The following is a 21,727-nucleotide window of genomic DNA, read 5'->3' as shown; positions in this document are numbered from 1 at the left end:
GACGTTCCGGGTGCTCCATCAATGGAGGTTTTTAAGAAGAGACTGGACATCTACTTGTCTGGAATGGCATAGGGCAGTGATGACGAACCTTTTAGAGACTGAGTGCCCAAAAACTGCCCCCGCCCTGTGCCCCGCCCACCCCTGCTTGCCCACGCCTGCCTTGCCCCACCTGGCCACAGGGCGACCCACTGCCTCCACAGCCCACCGCGGTTTGCCCAGGCAGGCCAGCAGTACCATGGCAGCCACGCACGCTCCCCACATCAACTGCGCGCAATGGGGCACAAGGGCAGTCTTGTCCCTGCTGCCCGGCTGCCATGTCCTTGGTTGCGCTGCTCTGTACGGGCCGCACTCGGAGGCAACTCTCCTCGGGGGGGGGCTGCTGGTGAGGAGGGGGCCATGGAGGAAGGCGGGGCTGGGGCAATGGCACGCGTACCCATAGAGGGCATGCCATGGGTCTCCTGCTTGAGCAGGGAATTGGACTAGAAGACCTTCAAGGTCCCTTCCAGCTTTGTCATTTTGTAATGTATTTTTTAGGACCTGTAGCAGATTTCTAGGGCCTCTGATAAAGATTGAGTATGACTCAGATTTTTTTCAAAAGGTCTGCTGGCTGGGAAATTCATTGAAAATGAGGACACACACGGCAGAAAATCTATTTGTGGTATTTCTATTATGCATGATTATCAATAAGCAAAAAATACCCTAATAGGTTTTTGGTTTTTTTTGCAGAATTGCACAATTTCTGAACAAGTGAATATCCAGTAACTTTTGCTGATAGCCAGATACGGGAAATTAGCCCTTAGAAAACTAACAAGTTTTCTTTTCTCCCTTATCTCTAATACTGAAGCACATTTGACTAAATGAACAAGCCCAGAAATTAGTTAATTTCTCAGCCATACGTCTAAAGGCAGCAATGAAATTCAAGCCTTCCCTACATTCACCTTCTGCTTCATATGGATTTTCTTATGTGCAGTAAGGGAGGAATTTTGTATGAAGCACCGTCCGCACTCTGGACATTTGAAAGGTTTCTCCCCAATGTGTAAACCTACATGATTTATAAGTTTAGGCCTAGTACTAAAACTTTTCCCACAATCCGGACATTCATATGGTTTCTCCCCTGTGTGAGTCCTATGATGTATCACCAACTCAGAATTCCGACTGAAAGTTTTCCCACAATTAGGACACTCGTATGGTTTCTCCCCAGTGTGAGTCCTCTGGTGTATCACCAATGTATAATTTTGACTGAAACTTTTCCCACAATCCAGACATTCATACCGTTTCTCCCCTGTGTGAATCCTTTGATGTATAACCAGCTCAGAATTTCGACTAAAGTTTTTCCCACATTCCAGACACTTGTATGATTTCTCCCCTGTGTGAGTCCTGTGGTGTATCACCAAGTGAGAATTCCGACGGAAACATTTCCCACAATCCAGACACTCATATGGTTTTTCCCCAGTGTGAGTCCTCTGGTGTATTACCAGATCATAATTCTGTCTGAAACTTTTCCCACAATTTGAACACTCATATGGTTTCTCTCCTGTGTGTGTTCTCTGGTGTATCATCAGGTAGGAATTACGACTGAAACTTTTCCCACAATCTGGACACTCAAACGGTTTCTCCCCAGTGTGAGTCCTCTGGTGTATCACCAGGTGGCAATTGTGACTGAAGATTTTGCCACACTCCTGACACTCATACAGTTTCTGTCTTATGTGTGTCCTTTGATGTACAACCAGGTTGGAATTTTGAATGAAGTGTTTCTCGCAATCTGTACACTTATATGGTGCCTTCTGAGTGTGAGACCTCTGATGTGTCACCAGGTGGGAATCCTGAGTGAAATCTGGACACTTGTATAGCTTCTCTTCAGTGTGAATCTTCTGGTATATCACAACATCAGAATTCTGACTGAATCTTTTCCCACAATCCAGACTCTCATATGTTTTTTCCTCAGTGTGAGACATCTGGTGGCTCTCCAAGTGGTAATTCTGACTGAAAGTTTTACCACATTCCTGACTCTCACATGGTTTCTCTCCTATATGTGTTTTCTGATGTAATACCAGATCAGAATTGTGATTGAAACTTTTCCCACAATCAAGACATTCATACAGTTTCTCCCCAGTGTGAGTCCTCTTATGTATCACCAGGTTTGAACTATGACTGAACGTTTTTTCACAGTTGGGACACTTGTATGGTTTCTCTCCAGTATGTGTCCTCTGATGTACCACAAGATCAGAATTGTGACTGAAACTTTTTCCACAATCTGGACACTCATACGGTTTCTCCCCAGTGTGAGTCCTCTGGTGTATCACCAGGTGGGAATTCTGACTGAAACTTTTCCCACAATCTAAACATTGATATGGTTTTTCCCCAGTATGAGTCCTCTTGTGTATCACCAGGGCATAATTCTGACTGAAACTTTTCCCACAATCCAGACATTCATATGGTTTCTCCCCAGTATGAGTCCTCTTGTGTATCACCAGGTTTGAACTGTGACTGAAACCTTTGCCACAGTCTGTACACTCATATGGTTTCTCTCCTGTGTGTGTCCTCTGATGTACCACCAAGTCAGAATTGTGACTGAAACTTTTCCCACAATCTGGACACTCGTATGGTTTCTCCCCAGTGTGAGTCTTGTGGTGGCTCATCAGATGGGAATTCTGACTGAATCTTTTCCCACAATCCAGACACTCATATGGTTTCTCCCCTGTGTGGGTCCTCTTGTGTATCCTTAGGGTGGCCTGCTTCTTAAAGATTTTGCCACAGTGATGACACTGAGCGGACTTTTCTCCAGTTTGGATCCTCTCGTGCATATTCAGCTACGATCTGCAATTTTTGCAGGGAGGTTTCCACCAGTTACATTTTTGGATTCTCAAGGTCCAAAATATTTTTGATCCCTTCTTCGATGGTGCTTTGATTCAAGCTACTCTTTCTTCCTTCACATGATGAGGCTTGCACGATTGTCTGCCCTATGTATCTATCCATTCCCGATTTCCAGATTATTTGGAATTTGGAAATGATCTTGTCCTTGACCTTTTTAGGGAGTGTTTCAGTGAGTTCCACAGACTCAATTCTTTCCAGCTCAAAATTCTCTTTCTGTTATTCTCTTTTGTCTCTCACCTTCCTTGGGAAGCAGAAGAATTTTGTGGTTTTCTGTAGGAAGTGGAAAATTTTTTGATTGCTGGCTGGATTTGTTTTCCTTTTTAATGTTCCTTTTGATTCTCACTTCTTAAGGATGGTTTTTCTGGACATCCTCTTCATCTAAAAGATTCACATAAAGTGGTGAGTTTAATCTTTATAAAAGGATGCACAAGATGTGAAAACAGCAAGGAAAATTCATACATTACAATAAAAAACAAATGCCAAAAATCATAGGTTAACCACCAACATTAACTATGATTCATTTGACACATAGAAAGCTAATGAGAACCAAGTTCAAATATCCACAGAATCATGAAATCCTCTTCTGGTTTTGCATAATTCTGAAATCCTTAGCACTGCCATCTGTTATTATCACATGAGTTTATAAATTCGGAGGAAAGCTTATATCAAGGGTGGGGAACTACGTCCCTTTTATGACTTCAACTCTCAGAATTCTGAGAGTTGAAGTCCACAAGTCATAAAAAGACCATACTTCCCCGCCTTTGGCTTACATAGATACTAATATATGCATACAGAGAGATAAACAGATACATACACATCTACAAATGTGGGCAAGTTGGAAATCCATTTCAGCCTGAACATTGTCCCAGAAGTGGGTATGCTCAAACTTTTTGATGTGATTTATAGAGAGAGGGGAGGCTTCAATAGATGAAACCATGCCCAACATGTCTGCAGAATTTAAAGCACCAGTTTTATCGATGAAGCTCCTCAGTTTCCAAGAAAACAAGATGTACATAAAATCACAAAAAGTGAACCCTAACCTGAAGACTTTTTAAATTTCTCAACCAGTGGAAAATTGAAGGCACCAGTTTTAAATTTGTAGCACTAGGGCAGTGTTTCTCAACCTTGACAATTTTAAGGCATGTGGACTTCAACTCCCAGAATTCCACAGCCAGCATTAGGGGAATAAAAATTGGGGAGGGAAGGTATATGTAGCAGCTGAGTATGTTTCAGCCTAGTTGCTTCTCTGCTTCTACACTGCCCTATTTGCTCCCAGCCTTGCTCTCTGACCTTTCCTCAGTTCATCTTCTAGCTCAGCGTTCCCCAACCTTTCCGGGTTGGCGGCCCAGCACACGGTGGGGAGGGGATGGTTTTGTGTGAGGGGCAGGTATGTGCGCATGCGCACAGCTTCATTTGCATGAGTGCTGTATCAGCGCCCGCTGCTTGCATGCACAAGCATACGTCCACCAGCCCGCCACTCACACGACCCGGTTGCAAATAGGCCACAGTCTGGTAGTGGGCCATGACCCACAGGTTGGGAACCCCTGTCCTAGCTGCTGCATGGACTCTAGAAAGAGAACAAGAGTTGCCCTCCATGCCACAATCTCCTATGGCAGGGATCTTCAAACTTGGCCCTTTTATGGCTTGTGGACTTCAACTCCCAGTATTCCTCAGCCAGACATGCTGGCTGAGGAATTCTGGGAGCTGAAGTCCACAAGTCATAAAAGGGCCAAGTTTGAAGAGCCCTGCCCTATGGGTTAATTGGAACCTCCTATGTCCTTCTCTTCTCTTCCACATTCTCTCTAGCAATCCAAGAATACTCAGTGGTTTCAATCCTTTTAGCTATACCGCAGAAGCTGCTACTGTACTGATGGGTTTCTAAGTGTGGGTATTACTGATCAGTAGAGCACCATACAGCAACATTTTATTTATTAAATTTCTATGCCATCAAACTCTCTGATAAGGTGATATTGGACGTCTTACAGTTCATAAAAAAATAAATAAAGCAATAAAAAAATTTAAAACTATGCAAATTAAAATAAGGCTGAAAAACACAATCTGAGGTGCTTAAAAGATTTTTTTTTATTACATCCAAGCAAGTCATTTTCGATTCCTGGTGATGACATTGATAGATTTTCTACAGGACAATCTATCCCAAACCTATTCTTTTGCTTGTCCCATCGCTGCTGGAACTGAGAAAGCTTTCTTTGCAGGAAGTGAGATCTAAACCAATGGAAAGCATCCTTGGGGAAAAATGATATGCAAACAGGCAAGATTAAGTGCATCAGTAAAGACTGCTGCAGTCAGTTACTCATCTTGGGGGGGGGGTGCAGGATAATGCCTCAAAATCTACCTTTGCAACTGAGAGAAACATGAAGAGTGAAGCTTCACTCTACTTAGCTTCACAAGATTAGCCTGGTGCTGGGCCCCGTGAGTTCATGAAGTTCTTCTTTTGGCTGCCGCCCTAAATGAGTGCTAGCTTCATCCTATTACACTGATGGCGAACCTTTTAGAGACCGAGTGCCCAAAAACTGTCCCCGCCCCCACTCCATCCCCTCCCCTGCCCCACCCCACTTGCCCACAGGGCTACTCACCGCCTCCAGCATGGCGCCCAGCAGCGCCATGGTGGCCACGCCCTCTGCCCACGCCCCGCATCATCAACTGTGTGCAATGAGGCATGAGGGCAGGGTGTTGTCTACGCTGCCTGGCTGCCATGTCCTTGGCTGCACTGCTCCGTGTGGGCCACAGCCGGGGGCAACTCTCCTCCAGCGGGGCTGCTGGTGAGGGGGTCGCGGGAGGAGGCAAGGCTGGGGCAACAGCACGTGTGCCCACAGAGAGGGCTCCAAGTGCTGCCTCTGGCACCCGTGCCATAGGTTCGCCACCACTGTCCTATTAACAGAATAATAAAGCATGGGACAAACCTGGAAGTGTCTGCTGGCTTTACCTCTGAACCACAGTTAGATAGGAGCTACATGCGATCTTCCTATCTGTGTTATCGGCAAGTCTAAATCTCACTACAGAATTGCTCAGAGGAGCCTTCCCAGTCTCCAGAGGAGTTAGATTTGCAACCTTATCATTCTCAAGCAACTTAGGTTAAAGACCCGGAGGAAACTACTTTGCAGAAAGCTGACCTAAAGAGCCCTGTTCTTTTTGCAGGAGTGGTTCTCAATGGAGATGAAAACCTCTCTAAATTCAAAGGATTCGTTCCTTCTTGCCAGGGCTGCCCTCTGTGTCTCGAAGCTGTAAGCAGCCTAATCAAGGAACCAACAAGAACACCACCTTCACATCACTCTCTTCTAGCACTGATGATGTTACCTAGTTGGGTAATGAAACGTCTGCAAGAAAACAACCAAGCTTAGAAAGCACCAAGCATCCCTTAGTTCAGGGGTAGGCAACCTTGGCTCTTTTATGACTCATGGACTTCAACTCCCAGAACTCCTGAGCCAGCATGGTTCAGCTTGGAAACCTCTCCCTTTCCCCTCAGCATGGCTGGCTCAGGAATTCTGGGAGTTGAAGTCCACAAGTCATAAAAGAGCCAAGGTTTTATGCCATAGTTTATCCCAGAGTTACAAATATTCTCTTCTATTTCTTTTTTTTTGCATGTATCACAGAACACGTTTTATCTCTTGGGAAGGCCGTTTGTAAAGGCAGTCGAAAGCTGCTTTTCCATTCAAAATTATAAGAATTAAAACATTGAAAACTTCCACAAGTGCTGAATTTCAGTGAGGTTGACCCAGATAAACTAGGATGCAGCCCACAACCAGAATCTGAGCACGTAACGGAGGCAGATTTAGGGGCTGCATCTCAAAACAAGCCCACATGGACAGGGCTGCCCATTGGCCAAAGTCTGGGACGCCTCTCTCTGCCACCTGCTTGCAGATACCACTGGCCTCTTCCTAGCACAGATCACCCAATCGGAGGGGAGTCCCTTCAGCCTCCGACCTGGGAACTACGATCCGCTTGAGTTCAGATCTCCCTGAGTCCTCCTCCCCTCCCGACCTTGGCCAGTTGATCCTCTCCAGCAGCGACAGGAGAAGAACGTGGGAACGGTGCCTCCCCCCCCCCCAACCTTCCAGAAAATACCAGGAGGCCACACGCTGGCAGCTGGGCTGCACCGAGATGTTGGGCTGAGGAGAAGGAGGGGGGGAGGGACTTGAAGGAAGGATTTTAAGGGGATCGGAGATCCGTTCGCAGAAGCAGCGATCAAGGAGGATAAGCAGCGGCGCAACAACTTGCACCGGGCAGAAAACCTTGCAAGCAAAGACGGGGACTCGGAAGGGGAGAGGGCGCAACTGGGAAAAGCCCAACTCCTTGCTCCCCCTCCCCCAAGCAACCCCTCCTTCCCTGCCCGCATCTGGGGATTCCCCCTCCTCCTCCACCTGATGGAGCCCCCCTCTTGCAACGTCCTTGCTCACCTGGAGCCCCTCCTCGCGAGGAGATCTCCGCAGCCCTGGCGCAGTAGGCGGCTGGAAACCACGAAGGGGGGAGAGCGGGAGGGGCCGGAGACTGGGCTCCCAGCCCTTTCCCCCCCCCCTCCCGTCCTACCTCCTCTCTAGGCGCAAAGGAAAAACTCTCTGCGTTTAACCCCTTCGCTGAAGCCCGGGCAGGGAGGGGGCGGAACTGAGCAAGGGCAAAATCGCCCAGTCCGGCTCCACCAGAGAGGATCGCTCGCATCACCAAAGCCAAAGGCTCAAAGCAAGCACCGAGACTGAAAGAGAAAGTTACATGGGCTCATCTGCATCTATAGGGGAAAATTAGGAATTGAAGATGAGTGATACTGTCCTGCAAGTGCGGTGGGACTACAACACCCACCATCCTTCACTCCTAGCTTTATAGAGAAAGTAGGGTTTTACACTGGGGGTGGGGGAACCAAATGTACAGGTACAGATTAGGTGAAACCTGGCTCAATAACAGAAACTGACGGAGGGATCCTGGAGTCCTAGTGGACAAATATGAGCCAGCAGTGTGTTGTTAATTGAGAAGTCATGTCTGACCTATCACGACCCCATGGACAATGTTCCTCCAGGCCTTCCTCTCCTCTACCTCTACCATCTTCTGGAGTCCATTTAAACTCACGCCTACTGCTTCAGTGACTCCATCCAGCCATCTCATTCTCCGTCGTCCCCTTCTTCTATTGCCCTCCATCTTTCCCAGCATTAGGCTCTTCTCCAGTGAGTCCTTCCTTCTCATTAGGTGGCCAAAGTATTTGAGTTTCAACTTCAGGATCTGGCCTTCTAAAGAGCAATCGGGGTTGATCTCTTCTAGGACTGACCGGTTTGATCGCCTTGCAGTCCAGGGGACTCGCAGGAGTCTTCCCCAGCACCATAGTTCAAAGGCCTCAATTCTTTGGCGCTCAGCCTTTTTTAATAAGCCAATGCAGTCCTAGGTTGCATTAACCGATGGATACAGAATCAAGATCATGCGAAGTGTTAGTATATAAAGCCCCGGTAAGACCACTTGGAATATTGCATTCAGTTTTGCTCACCACATTCTAAAAAGTGATGTTGAGATTCTGGAAAGAGTGCAGGGAAGAGCAACAAAGATAATTAGGGATCTGGAGGCTAAAACATATGAAGAATATTTGCAGGAATTGGGTATGTCTAGTCTAGTAAAAAGGAGTACGGGTGATAACAGTGTTCCAACATTTGAGGGGCTGTCGCAGAGAAGAGGTGGTCAACCTATTTTCCAAAGCCCTTGACGGCAGGCCAAGAAATAACAGATGGAAATTAATCAAGGAGAGAAACAACTTGGAACTAAGGAGAAATTTCCTGAGACCAAGCAACCAGTTCAGCAAGGGGGCTGGATCAGACAACTCCGATGTCCCTTCCAACTCTGTTATTCTGTCGTTGGCTAGAATGCTGGGATTTGTTCAGTATCTATACAGGAGGTCAGGAGGAGTCTGGGAACACCTTTTCTGTCTATCGATTGCAGCTAAAACAAGCGAATGCCCTTTCAGCAAAATCTGTCAATCTGCAATGATGCTATTGGATGCCTTCTGACTTTTGGCTACTATAGATGCACACGGCTCTCCTGAACATATGGACAGTCCCTTGTTCTGAGTAGGATGGTCAGTTTCATGGCTTCTGTTAGAAGAAAGTCCTGGGTCTGAAAGCAGGCTGGGTTATCCAAAGAGTGCACAGGGCAATAAGGAGAAGTACAACAATGGATGGTTGCAACAAAATTACAAATCTGAGGTGGTTATTTTTATAGAGAAATCTTTCCTTTGTTTCTCCCAGGGATAGAGCCAGCCCTCTAGCACAGACATGTCAAACACAAGGCCCGAGGGCCGGATGCGGCCCACGAAGTGGTTTCATGTGGCCCACAAAGCCATCCTGGAAACAGTGAGGGAACGGCCCCCGCTGCCTTGGCCCTGGCCCAGGCCAGCCGGGAGCCAATGTACAATTTTGTGGTGGCCATCTTGGCACTTTCCCAGGTGGACCATGCCTTGGCACTTGCCCCGGTCCCACCCCCTTCTGCCAGAGACCCTCAGATCTGTCCCACTCCTGCCCAGGGCCCCACAGGCACCCTTGAAACAAATGATGTAGAACTGACCACACCCACCCAGTAGGCCACACCCACTCCATCCACACCCACCCAGTAGGCTGCACCCACTCTGGCCACACCCACCCGGCCCCTCAAGGGCAACCGCAATGCTGATGCGGCCCTCAGTGAAATTGAGTTTGACACCCCTGCTCTAGGAGGAATTATTGGAAACTGCAATTAGCTGGATGGCCAAAAGGGGGAGCCAAGTATCTATTGTGTATCCTGAAAGGAATTGTTATTTTATTTATTGAATTTATTTGCCCCTCCCCACCAATGTCATACCAAACAATTCTGGGCAGCTGAAAATGTTTACTTAAATGGGCAATCACCTTTGGCCAGTCTCAACCTCTTTGTCAAATTTGGTAGCTTTTGTTTTAATGTAGGTTTTCACCTTTTGCCCTGGAAGTAGCTGTGAAGATGAGATGTGAGGAACGTGGCAACAGAAGATTGTTGTTGTTTTTTTTTGTAAAAGGTTTTTTATTTTCAATTTTTCATTACATTCATAAAAAATACTTCAGATAAAGAATAAAGTAAATTTATACAGACAACTTTCGGTATTGCTCACCCATTTCCCCCCAAACCGCATCCACCCTCTAACCCAGTGGTTCTCAACCTTGGGTCAAGACCCCATTTGGGGTTGAACGACCATTTCACGGGGGTCACCAAACAACGCAGTCCGCCATTTTTTCCCCTTTTCCTTAGCTGTGCTACTCCCTCTTATTCTATTGCAGTGGTTCTCAACCTGTGGGTCGGGACCCCATTTGGGGTCGAACAACCATTTCACGGGGGTCGCCAAACAACGCAGTCCGCCATTTTTCCCCCTTTTCCTTAGCTGTGCTACTCCCTTTTATTCTATTGGCTTTTGAAAGCCAATAGAATAGACTCTCTTGAATAGAGTCTAATTCTATTGGCTTTCAAAAGCCAATAGGAATTGTCCAGGCTGTCTCTGCCCTGCTGAGCCCGCCAAAAGTCCCATTCTGCAAACGGTGCTGCACAGTTGAGTAGTCCTCAACTTACGACAGTTGAATAGTCCTCGACTTACAACCGGTTGGGGGTCGCGGCATTAAAAAGGTTGAGAACCACTATTTTATTGGCTTTTGAAAGCCAATAGAATAGACTCTCTTGAATAGAGTCTAATTCTATTGGCTTTCATAAGCCAATAGGAATTGTCCAGGCTGTCTCTGCCCTGCTGAGCCCGCCAAAAGTCCCATTCTGCAAACGGTGCTGCACCAGTTGAGTAGTCCTCGACTTACGACCAGTTGAGTAGTCCTCGACTTACAACCGGTTGGGGGGTCGCGGCATTAAAAAGGTGAGAACCACTATGTGATATTGGCTTTTGAAAGCCAATAGAATAGACTCTCTTGAATAGAGTCTAATTCTATTGGCTTTCAAAAGCAATAGGAATTGTCCAGGCTGTCTCTGCCCTGCTGAGCCCGCCAAAAGTCCCATTCTGCAAACGGTGCTGCACCAGTTGAGTAGTCCTTGACTTACGACTGGTTGAGTAGTCCTCGACTTATGACTGGTTGGGAGTCGCAGCATTAAAAAGGTTGAGAACCACTGCTCTAACCTCTCACTTCCCTCTTTCCCTCTTCTTCCTCACTCTCCCCCTCTCCTCCTTCTCCTCAACCTTCCTACTTACTTCTCCCCTTCCTCCTATCTAACAGAAGATTGTTTTTACTAAGAAGTTTTAGTTACTAACATTGTTTTTACTAAGAAGGTCTGTTTACATTTGAAGTCACTTGGCACTTGAGGCTCAGGCCAAATAAACCTCTGGGTTGTCTGGATTGTTGGGCATCCTTCTGTAAAGGTTTCATAATGTAACCTATTAGGGAAAAAAAATTCTATGCAACCTGATCAAATCAAATATTTATTACAGTGAAAGACCAGCATAAGAAACATGGCGTACATTCAGTTAAAATAGTACAGAAAGTAATCAGAGTCTAAAAATAATTATTATAAAAAGCTAAAATATATAAGTATAGGTAAAGGTATAAAAGAGTATAGGTATACAGTGAGGGGAAAAATTATTTGATCCCCTGCTGATTTTGTACATTTTCCCATTGAAAAAAAAAGATCAGTCTACAATTTTAATGGTAGGCGTAATAGTGGCAGACAGAATAACAACAAAAAAAATCCAGAAAAACGCATTTCAAAAAAGTGAAAAATTGATTTGCATTTTAATGAGTGAAATAAGTATTTGATCCCCTGTCAATCAGCAAGATTTCTGGCTCCCAGATGTCTTTTATACAGATAACAAGCTGAGATTAGGAGCACTCTCTCCTTGTTTTTTTTCTTTGAAGCTGTTTCGCTTCTATAACAATAATAGAGTTGGAAGGGATATTGGAGGTCATCTAGTCCAACCCCCTGCTCAGGCAGGAAACCCTATACCATTTCAGACAAATGGCTATCCAATCTCTTCTTAAAAACTTCCAGTGTTGGAGCATTCACCGCTTCTGCAGGCAGGTGGTTCCACTGATTAATCGTTCTGTCAGGAAATTTCTCCTTAGTTCTTGGTTGCTTCTGTGTCTGATTAGTTTCCATCCTTTGCTTCTTGTCCTGCCTTCAAGTGCTTTGGAGAATAGCTTGACTCCCTCTTCTTTGTGGCAACCTCTGAGATATTGGAACACTGCTATCATGTCACCCATAGTCCTTCTTTTCATTAAGCTAGACTACCCAATTCCAGCAACCATTCCTTATATGTTTTAGCCTCCGGTCCCCTAATCATCTTTGTTGTTCTTCTCTGTACTCTTTCTAGAGTCTCAACATCTTTTTTACATCATGGTGACCAAAACTGGATGTAGTATTCCAACTGTGGCTTTACCAAGGCATTGTAAAGTGGTATTAACACTTCACGTGATCTTGATTCTATTCCTCTGTTAATGCAACCTAGCACTGTGTTGGCTTTTTTGGCAGCTTTTTGGCAGCTGCAGCACACTGCTGGCTCATATTTAAGTGATTATCCACTGGGACTTCAAAATCTCTCTCACAGTTACTACTACTGAACAAGGTACCACCTATCCTATGATCTTGCTATCTGCATTATTGAGGAGGCTAAATCTTGCTCCGAGGCAGAATTGCTCCGAGGAGCCTTCTCAATCTCTAGAGGAGTTAGACTTCAGCCTTATTATTCTCAAACAAGTTGATAAAGAGACTTGAAAGAAACTAGTTTGCAGAAAACTGATTCAAAGACTCTTGTCTTTTCCAGTGGAGACTAAAACCTTTCTACATATCCCAAAACTTCATGACAGATTTTCTGTGGCTCACAAGAGGAACCAGCTTGGGAGCACCAGCAGGCCAGAGACTTCATTCGTGCTGGCCATAGCTGTATCCAAGCACACCCAATGTCCTGAACCTGGTGCTCTCAGCAAGCCACCTTTGTTCCTGAATATTTTAAATCTCCTAGATAGAACACAGAATAACAGAGTTGGAAGGGACCTTGGAGGTCATCTAATCAACCCCCTGCTCAAGCAGGAGAGGCTATACCATTTCAGACAAATGGCTGTCTGGTCTTTTCTTTCTAAGCCTCCAGTGATGGGGCACCACAATGCTAAATGCCATCTTCTTTAAATTTCCTTGCACAAAAGTCTCTACTAGGTCAAAGTGAGAGATACACATACTAGCAGGGAGTAAAAAAAGAGGGCTTAGAAAGAAGGTGGGACTGTTTAAATTTGATAAAATACACTAATAAACGGTTCACAGAAACATTTTAAATGGTTGTAAAAAGGATAGGGTTAGCAAAGTTCTTCCTTTCCATTCCTTCTGTCCTAATAGCCCATTTTATTTCCCAAAGATATCAGAATACCATAGTTACTAACAGTTTGCATTATGGTATGGTTCTCTCAAAGATCCAGAGGCTTTTGAATCATTTCAAGAATTTTCATCTCCTAAATATATTATGATAATGGTGCACCTCCAAAAAATGGCATCAAAAGAGAGAAAATTAAATGTAATTTGATTCTTTTAAAATTTAAAAACTTTTGCACACGTTTAAATTTGAAACCACCTAGTTTCAAGAACCTTTTGGCTCCTCACCCCTGGCCTGGTCCTGCAAAGAATTCATATGCAATGTGATCTACTGGGGGTGGGGGGAAGTACTATATAACCTGGTGAAATCAAATCAAAAGACCAGCATAAGGATTTCTGGGTACATTTAATTAAAAAGAAAATAATCTAAATAATTGTTAAAATAACATTTATTATAGAAAATGAAAAGATATAAAAGAGAATGCATACATAAAAAATAGTTTAAATGAATCTAAAAGAACACGAGATGGGTTTAGGGAACATAAAGGTTAGTATGTAGCAGATTAAAATCTATCACTGCCCAAAGCCTAGCATGATAAACTGAATACTTCTTGAGACTAATTTATGCTCACAAAAGGCAGGACAAGCTTCCCAACCCTTTCCCTTCCTTAATTCCACCACCCCCCATTTCCCTCAGAAAGCCACATTATTTTACTTTAAGTCCTAGCTGGACTTTACAGTCAGACAGCTTAAGCTTGCAAAGACCCAGTGTCCTCCATTTTCTGGCACAATTTTTTTTTTTTTTTTTAACTTCAGGAGAAAAAAGCTGGGGATTTTCTCTCCTTGTTGGCTTCATTCTTCCACTCTTTAGCCTGGAATCAAAGTAAAGTTTTTTTTTTAAAAGGATATTGTTTAGAGCAGCGGTTCTCAACCTATGGGTCGCGACCCCATTTGGGGTCCATCGACCATTTTATGGGGGTCGCCAAGCAAGGCTGTCCGCCATTTTTTCCCCCTTTTCCAGCGGGTGCCTTACCTCCCTTGGGCTGGGCCAGCTGGTGGTCAGCCTGCTCTGTCTCTGCCACTTGCCAGCTACGCCTTGGCCGGCGCAGGGGGTGGCACCATGCATGCGCTGCACTCCCGGGCAGGGAAAGTCCTCGACTTACGACCGGTTGGGTAGTCCTCGACTTATGACATGTTTAGTCCTCAACTTATGACGGGTTTAGTCCTCGACTTATGACCAGTTGGGGGGGGTCACGGCATTAAAAAGGTTGAGAACCACTGGTTTAGAGGGCAGAGGAAGAATTTATTTTAGCACTTAACTGGGACAAAGATGAGTGAAGATCAACATCCACCCTTCCCAGTTTTTTTCTATTTTGTTTTTTTTTTTTTATTGAAGAAATGTGTTTTTTTGAGGGAAGGAGGGGGGTGTTAAGAATGGGAAAGGTTTGGGAAGCTTGTCCTGAAACTGCCCTTTCAGCAAGGCCCCCTTCGCAAAGCCTAGAGCAGGGGTAAGCAACCTTGGCTCTTTTGTGACGCGTGGACTTCAACTTCCAGAATTCCTGAGCCAGCATGGCTCAGCTTGGAAACCTCTCCCTTTCCCCTCAGCATGGCTGGCTCAGGAATTCTGGGAGTTGAAGTCCACAGTCATAAAAGAGCCGTTGCCTACCCCTGGCCTAGAGGCAGGGGAGCTTTGCAGCATCCCCATGGACGGCTAATGGGTGGACTCCTGATTAGTGGGGAAAGCTCCCAAAAGCTGAGGAAAATGGTTCCTTTTTTGTCCCAGAAAGGCAGGGCACCTTGGGAGCAGGAAGGGCAGGGGCAGAATTAGGAAAGGCAGGCATAATAGTTTTCCTTCCCCGCTGATTCTCATTGGCAAGACAGCTATGCCACTGGCTGTGTATCTTGGGGAAAGTCTGAAGCAGGTGAGCTCATGCTTCTGCTGGGCCTCTCTAGATCTCCCTTGCTTCTAAAGACAGGTCAGAGATGAAATTCAAGACTTTTCTAGACTCATCGCTTTCTGCCTCATGTGGATTTTCTTGTGTGCAGTAAGGGAGGAATTTTGTGTGAAGCAACGTCCACACTCTGGGCATTTGAAAGGTTTCTCCCCAATGTGTAAAGCTACATGAATTACAAGTTTAGACTTAGTGGCGAACCCTTTCCCACAATCAGGACACTCGTATGGTTTCTCTCCCGTGTGAGTCCTTTGGTGTATCACCATGTGGGAATTCCGACTGAAAGTTTTCCCACACTCCTGACACACATACGGTTTCTCTCCTGTGTGAGACCTCTGATGTATCAGCAGGTGAGAATTGCGACTAAAAGTTTTGCCACAATCCTGGCACTCATACGGTTTCTCTCCTGTGTGAATACTCTGGTGCACCACCAGGTGGGAATTGTTACTGAAACTTTTCCCACAATCTGGGCACTCATAAGGTTTCTCTCCTGTGTGTCGCCTTTGGTGGTACACCAAAAGGCAATTCTGAGTGAAACTTTCCCCACAATCCTGACACTCATATGGTTTCTTCTCAGAATGAGTCCTCTGATGGACAACCAGGTGGGAATTAAGACGGAAACTTTTCCCACAATCAATACACTCGTACGGTTTCTCCCCTGTGTGAGTCCTCTGGTGTATCACTAAGGAGTAATTCCGAATGAAACTTTTCCCACAATATAGACACTCATATGGTTTCTCCCCTGTGTGAGTCCTCTCATGTATAACCAGGTAACAACTCTGACTGAAAGTTTTCCCACAATCTGGACACTCAAATGGTTTTTCCCCAGTGTGAGTTCTCTTGTGTGACACCAGGCTGGAACTCTGACTGAAAGTTTTCCCGCAGTCTGGACATTCATATGGTTTCTCTCCCGTGTGCGTCCTCTGGTGTCTCACCAGTTCAGAACTGTGAATAAAACTTTTTCCACAATCTGGACACTCATACGGTTTCTCCCCAGTATGAGTCCTGTGGTGTATCACGAGGTAGGAATTCCGACTGAAACTTTTCCCACAATCCGGACACTCATTCGATTTCTCTCCGGTGTGAATCCTCTGGTGTGCTGCCAGGTTGGAACTGTAACTGAAATGTTTCCCACAATATGGACATTCATACGGTTTCTCTCCTGTGTGTGTCCTCTGGTGTACCACCAGATGGGAATTCTGACTGAAACTTTTCCCACAGTCCAGACACTCATATAGATTCTCTCCTGTGTGTGTCCTCCGGTGGATTACTAGTTGGGAATTCCGACTGAAACTTTTCCCACAATCCAGACACTGATATGGTTTCTCCCCTGTGTGAATCCTCTTGTGCGCCACCAGGTGTGAATTAGTACGGAACCTTTTCCTACAATCTGGACACTCATAAGGTTTCTCCCCGGTGTGAGTTCTCTGGTGTTTCACCAGGTGGGAATTGTAAGTAAAATGCTTCCCACAATCCATACACTCATATGGTTTCCCTCCTGTGTGTGTCTTATGGTGTATCATTAGGGGTGTGTTCTTGTGAAAACTCTTATCACATTCAGAGCACTGGTATGGATTCCCCTCGTTGTAGGTCCTATTATCCTCAAAAGGATGGGAGCCGTAGCAAAATAGCTTTCCACACTCAGAACATTCATTAGGTTTCTCTCCGGTGTGCATCCCTTCAGGCGTAATCAGTTGTGATCTGCAATCTATGCTTTTCTCGTATGTAGATCTGCTGGGCTTTTCCACCACTAATATTCCTGGATTTGGAAGATCAAAAATATTTTCAATCTTTTCTTGCACAGTGCTTTGATTCAAAATACTCTTTTGTTCATCTTCAAAGGGCAAAGCTTGCATGACTGCCTGCCCTATGTGGCTATCCATGTGAAAGCTGCCTCCCCACTGATTTCCAGATATTTCCATCTTTTTTTCTGAATTTGGATATGATCCCCCCCTTGACCTTTTCGTGGAGTGCTTCGTTTTTTTCTGGAGAAGAAGGTAAAAAAAGTTTGATCACTGGCTGGATTTGCTTTCTCCTTTAATGCTCTTTTTGATTCTCACTTGTCCAGAATGTTGTTCTTGGCATCCTCTTCATCTAAAAGATTCACAAAAAAAGGTTAGTGTAACGATTCTATATAAAATCGGTGCACAACAAATGAAAACCCCAAGGAAAAAAAGCATACATTACAATCAAGAAGCAATCCAGGAATCACTCAATTTGTCCTTTGGACAATCAGTATGGGCAAGTATATTGTGGAAGTGGTTTTTCCCACTGTTTGGTGTGTGACCAACTAAGAGGTAGGGAGATCTCTCTTGCAATGCTGTAACACAGTTCTAATGGGGCAATTAACTTAGACTTCCTCATTTCTTAACAGGGTTTTTTTTTTGGTACTCATTTGTTCTTTAAGAAAGGCTCTCTTTTGATACGAGCTATTTTTTTTCTTGGAGATTTTAATATTTCCGGACTTATTTATTAATTATTAATAACTTTTATTACCGTTACTTTGGATGGTGGATTGGACTATCAGCAAAGAAAACAAAGTAAATTTTAAAGGATCTTTTTGTGGCTGCTGTTGGGAATTGAACTATATGCTTTTAAAAAGAAACCTTAATATTTTGTACATATTTGCTCAAACTGTTTGGAATTATGGAATTCATTATTATTTTTTGCTTAATACTCTGAGGGAATGTTTATTTTTGCTGATCTTCCTTTATATGGATTGGATACCCTTTGCTTCAATTAGCTAACAGGTAGTCCTCAACTTATGCTGGATCACTTAGCAACAATTCAAAGTTATACCAGCCCCTCCCCCAGCTATTTATGAACTAGTTTCAAAGTTATGGCCGCCGTACCATCCCCACAGTCATTTGCTTGTACAACTTTCGGAATAACAGAGTCGGATGGGACCCCCATGATCAAGCAGGAGACCCTATACTATTTCTCACAAGTGGCTGTCTAGTCTCTTCTTTAAAGCTTCCAGTAATGAAGCACCTGCAATTTCTGAAAGCAAGCTGTTTCATTGGTTGATTGTTCTCACTGTCAGAAAATTTCTCCTTATTTCTAGTTTGAATCTCTCCTTGATTAGTTTCCATCCATTCTTTCTTGTCTGGCTTTCGGGCATTTTGGAAAAGTTGATTCCCTTCTCTCTGTGACAGCCCCTCATATATTGCAGGGGCCCCAAGGGGACAGAAGTGGAGTATGGAGTGCCTCAAGAGTGGGAGTAACCTTAGGAGGCCCAGGGCAAGCCAGCCTGACACTGTGCTAGGCATCCCAGGGCTGCCCCATCTAAGGCACCCTTAATAATCCCATTTGTTAAACGGTTACATCAGGGAGAACAAAGGGGGGGGAGGTGTTTAGGGGCGCTGCCTCATTTAATGGCCATCAGCAATGTGCTGCAACTGCCACCACCCCCCCAATGCTGTCCTGGGTTGCATCAAAGGAGAGACAGCATCAAGGTGATATGGAGTGATAGTGCCGCTTTATAGAGCTTTGATCAGACCACACTTAGAATACTGTACCGAGTTTTGGTCACTATGATAAAAAACAATGTTGAAACTCTAGAAAGAGTGCAGAGAAGAGAAACAAACATGATTGGGTATGTCTAGTTTAATGAAGAGAAGGCTGAGGGGGGACATGATAGCAGTGTTCCAATATCTCAGGGGCTGCCCCAAAGAAGAGGGAGTCAAGCTATTTTCCAAAGTGCCTGAAGGCAGGACAAGAAGCAACGGGTGGAAACTAATCAAGGAGAGAAGCAACCTAGAACTAAGGAGAAACTTCCTCACAGTTAGAACAATTAACCAGTGGAACAACCTGCCTCCAGAAGCGGTCAATGCTTCAACACTGGAAGTTTTTAAGAGACCGGCCAGCCATTTGTCTGAAATGCTATAGGGTTTCCTGCCTGAACAAGAGGGTTGGACTAGATGACCTCCAAGGTTCCTTCCAACTTTATTATTCTTATGATGATGATGAGAATGATTTAGAGGGCTGGAGGCTAAAATATGAGTGGTTGCAGGAAATGAGTATGTCTAGTTTAATGAAAAGAAGGACTAGAGGTGACACGATAGCAGTGTTCCAAAACCTGAGAGGTTGCCACAAAGAAGAGGGGATCGACCATTCTCCAAAGTACCTGAAGGCAGGACGAGAAATAATTGATAGAAAATAATCAAGGAGAGCTCTAACCTAGAAAGAAAGAAAAATTTCCCGACAGTGAGAAATATTAATCAGTGAAACGGCTTGCCTCCAAAATTTGTGAGTGCTCCATCATTGGAGGTTTTTAAGAAGAGACTGGACAGCCATCTGTCTAGTATAGGATCTCCTGCTTGAGCCAGGGGGATGGACCAGATAGAAGACCTCCAAGGTCTCTTCCAACTCTATCCTGTTAATCAGCTGGTAGATATGTGGCCATGGAAACTGTGACCCAAAGGATTAAATCTATCATTATTGGACTTTGTGTGTCACATGATGAAAAAAAATGTTGTCTTTTTTTTAAATATCAGAATTAGCATATGTTGGAGGATTAAAATGATATAATAATCTCTTAGACATTGATCTAAGAAATCAAGCCAAACCAGAGCAACTTCCAAATCTGTCTTTGGGTTGACAAGAGAATTTGGCACTGATAAGATTCTTGAAGACACAAAACTAACTCTGAAAGCGAAAATACACTCTTCTCAGAAAAGCATAAATCATTTTCAAGAATTGCTAGAATATGGCTTTCAAAGAACTTAGCTAATGGGATAGCCAAAGCGGATATCTTACCAAAGATATTGGTATGTTTTGATAATAGAAATATTGTGCAACATTTGGGAGTTTAACAGATATACATTTTTAGGTTTATGTATTTGTCTAATTTTAAAGCAGAGGATGTTTTATTACAGAATTTTTACTGTAGAAGAATCTAGTAATATGTGTATTTTTGAATTGATAATATGATGCATTGGCTATGTTTTATTTAGATATGTCTAAACATATCTATTCATTGTTTTAAAGAAATGTTTTATTTACACATGTTTTCTGAATTGATAATATGATGCATTTATGGGCTATATACTTTATTTAGATTGAGATGTATTTTCCTTTTGTTATCTGATTAGTATATATATCTTTGCTTTTAGCTTTACTTTATTGTGTTATCGAAAGCAAAAGTGTACTTTTATATATCCGTATCTTGAAAAGAGTTGGAAGGAATCATTTTTAAAATGTTACTTTTGGTCTTTGTTTTTTTCATTACTTATGTCCATTTTTAAACATTCCTTGTTCTTCCCCTATTTACTGAAATTTAATAAAATCCTTAAAAAAAACAAACCAAAGTCCAAAAGTCTAGATTAACCTCCGACATTAATTTTCATTTCACAAATAAATGACTAGCAAGATCCAAGGAAAATCACAAATTCTTAGCACTGAAATCATTATTATCAAATATACCTGGAAATGCCGAAGACAGTTTACAAATACACGAAGACAAACAGAAATATAAAGGTACGTATGTTACAATTCATGTGTATTTCGGCCTGAAAAATTGTCTAATTTTAAAGATATGGGGGGGGCTTTAACAGAGGAAATGGTGCCCAAAGCCTCTGCAGGATTTACAGCCCCCCGTTTTCCCATGAAGCTCCCTCCTCATTTGCAAAGAAAACAACACGCTCATAAAAAGCACAAGGAGTCAACCCTAAAAGGAAGGAGACTATTTAAATCTCCCAACCAGCAGAAGATTGAAGGTACCACTTTTAAAGGCACACACTTTTCAAGCGTGCAGTGCTACTGGATTAAAAATTGGGGAAGAAAAGAATAAGCTGCACCCGAGGCAGCCCCGCTACTAGCTCCCGGCCTCTCCTCCGCACCTTCCTTCCACTCACCTTCCAGTTGCTGCTTCGACCCCGGGAAGAGCACGAGAACCGCCCTCCACGCGTCTATCCTCCCATGGGTGAGCCGGAAGAGGAAGTTCCTCTACGCTTCTCCTCTCCTCCGACGTCCTCTCTAGCAATCTAATGCTCTTTTCTAGTGGCGGCTCTTGTTGATCTTTAGAGCGCCATCGAGCGGCATAAGGCTGAAAAACACGCTTGTCCGATCTCCATCCTGAGGCGTTTGCCCGGTTTTTTTTTTCTTTTTGATCGACATTTACCGACCTTTTCTCTCCAGGGCAAGGGTAGGCAACCTTGGCTCTTTTATGACTCGTGAACTCCCAGAATTCCTGAGCCAGCCAGGAATTCTGGGAGTTGAAGTCCACGAGTCATAAAAGAGCCAAGGTTGCCTACCCCTGCTCTAGGAGGATCTATGTATCCCTTTGCAAGAAGTGAGAACTAAATCAAGGGAATGTCTATGGAGATTCTCAGTCATCCAGGTCTTTTGCAAAAGGCAACAGGGCTTTCTGTTTTTTGCTTGAAAATGTTTCGCTTCTCATCCAAAGCTTCTTCAGTTACCGAGGAAGCTTCGCGGATGAGAAGCAAAACGTCTTCAAGCAAATACAAAGCAAGTCCAGTTGCCTTTTGAAAAAGCACCTTTAGGCAAATCAAGGAAAGCATCCTTGAGAGGGGAGGAACCATTGGAAAAACAGGCAATGTTAAAGTGCACCTTCCTCGGGGATCGGTGAAGTCAGTTCCAGCCAGTTCTTCATC

General features: G+C 44.2%; 1 protein-coding gene across 1 annotated transcript; it reads right to left on the bottom strand.

Moving 5' to 3' along the window:
• Nucleotides 1-648: 648 nt before the first annotated feature.
• On the bottom strand, nt 649-21,306 carry LOC120305168 (zinc finger protein 658B-like). The gene is made up of 3 exons (XM_039336603.1): nt 20,969-21,306; nt 15,188-17,207; nt 649-2,702 (listed from the first exon to the last, which is right to left on the bottom strand). The coding sequence occupies exons 2-3, from the start codon at nt 17,033-17,035 to the stop codon at nt 918-920; spliced, it is 3,633 nt and encodes a 1,210-aa protein (XP_039192537.1). The 5' UTR covers nt 17,036-17,207; nt 20,969-21,306; the 3' UTR covers nt 649-917.
• Nucleotides 21,307-21,727: the final 421 nt, after the last annotated feature.

Source organism: Crotalus tigris, unplaced genomic scaffold (assembly GCF_016545835.1).
Source record: "Crotalus tigris isolate CLP2741 ecotype Arizona unplaced genomic scaffold, ASM1654583v1 scf7180000017666.379230911805:20528666, whole genome shotgun sequence".
Taxonomy (NCBI): domain Eukaryota; kingdom Metazoa; phylum Chordata; class Lepidosauria; order Squamata; family Viperidae; genus Crotalus; species Crotalus tigris.
Note: the sequence above shows the minus strand (reverse complement) of the source record. Positions and strands in the feature narration are given on the sequence as shown.

Bases quoted from the DNA above. Each gene is read 5' to 3' on its own strand.
- LOC120305168 (XM_039336603.1), bottom strand. From the start codon at position 17,035: ATGGAAATATCTGGAAATCAGTGGGGAGGCAGCTTTCACATGGATAGC. The intron at 2,703-15,187 runs ATGAGGCAGAAA...AAGAGGACCCAC, and splicing joins CTGCACACAAGAAAATCCAC to ACAGGGGAGAAACCATATGA.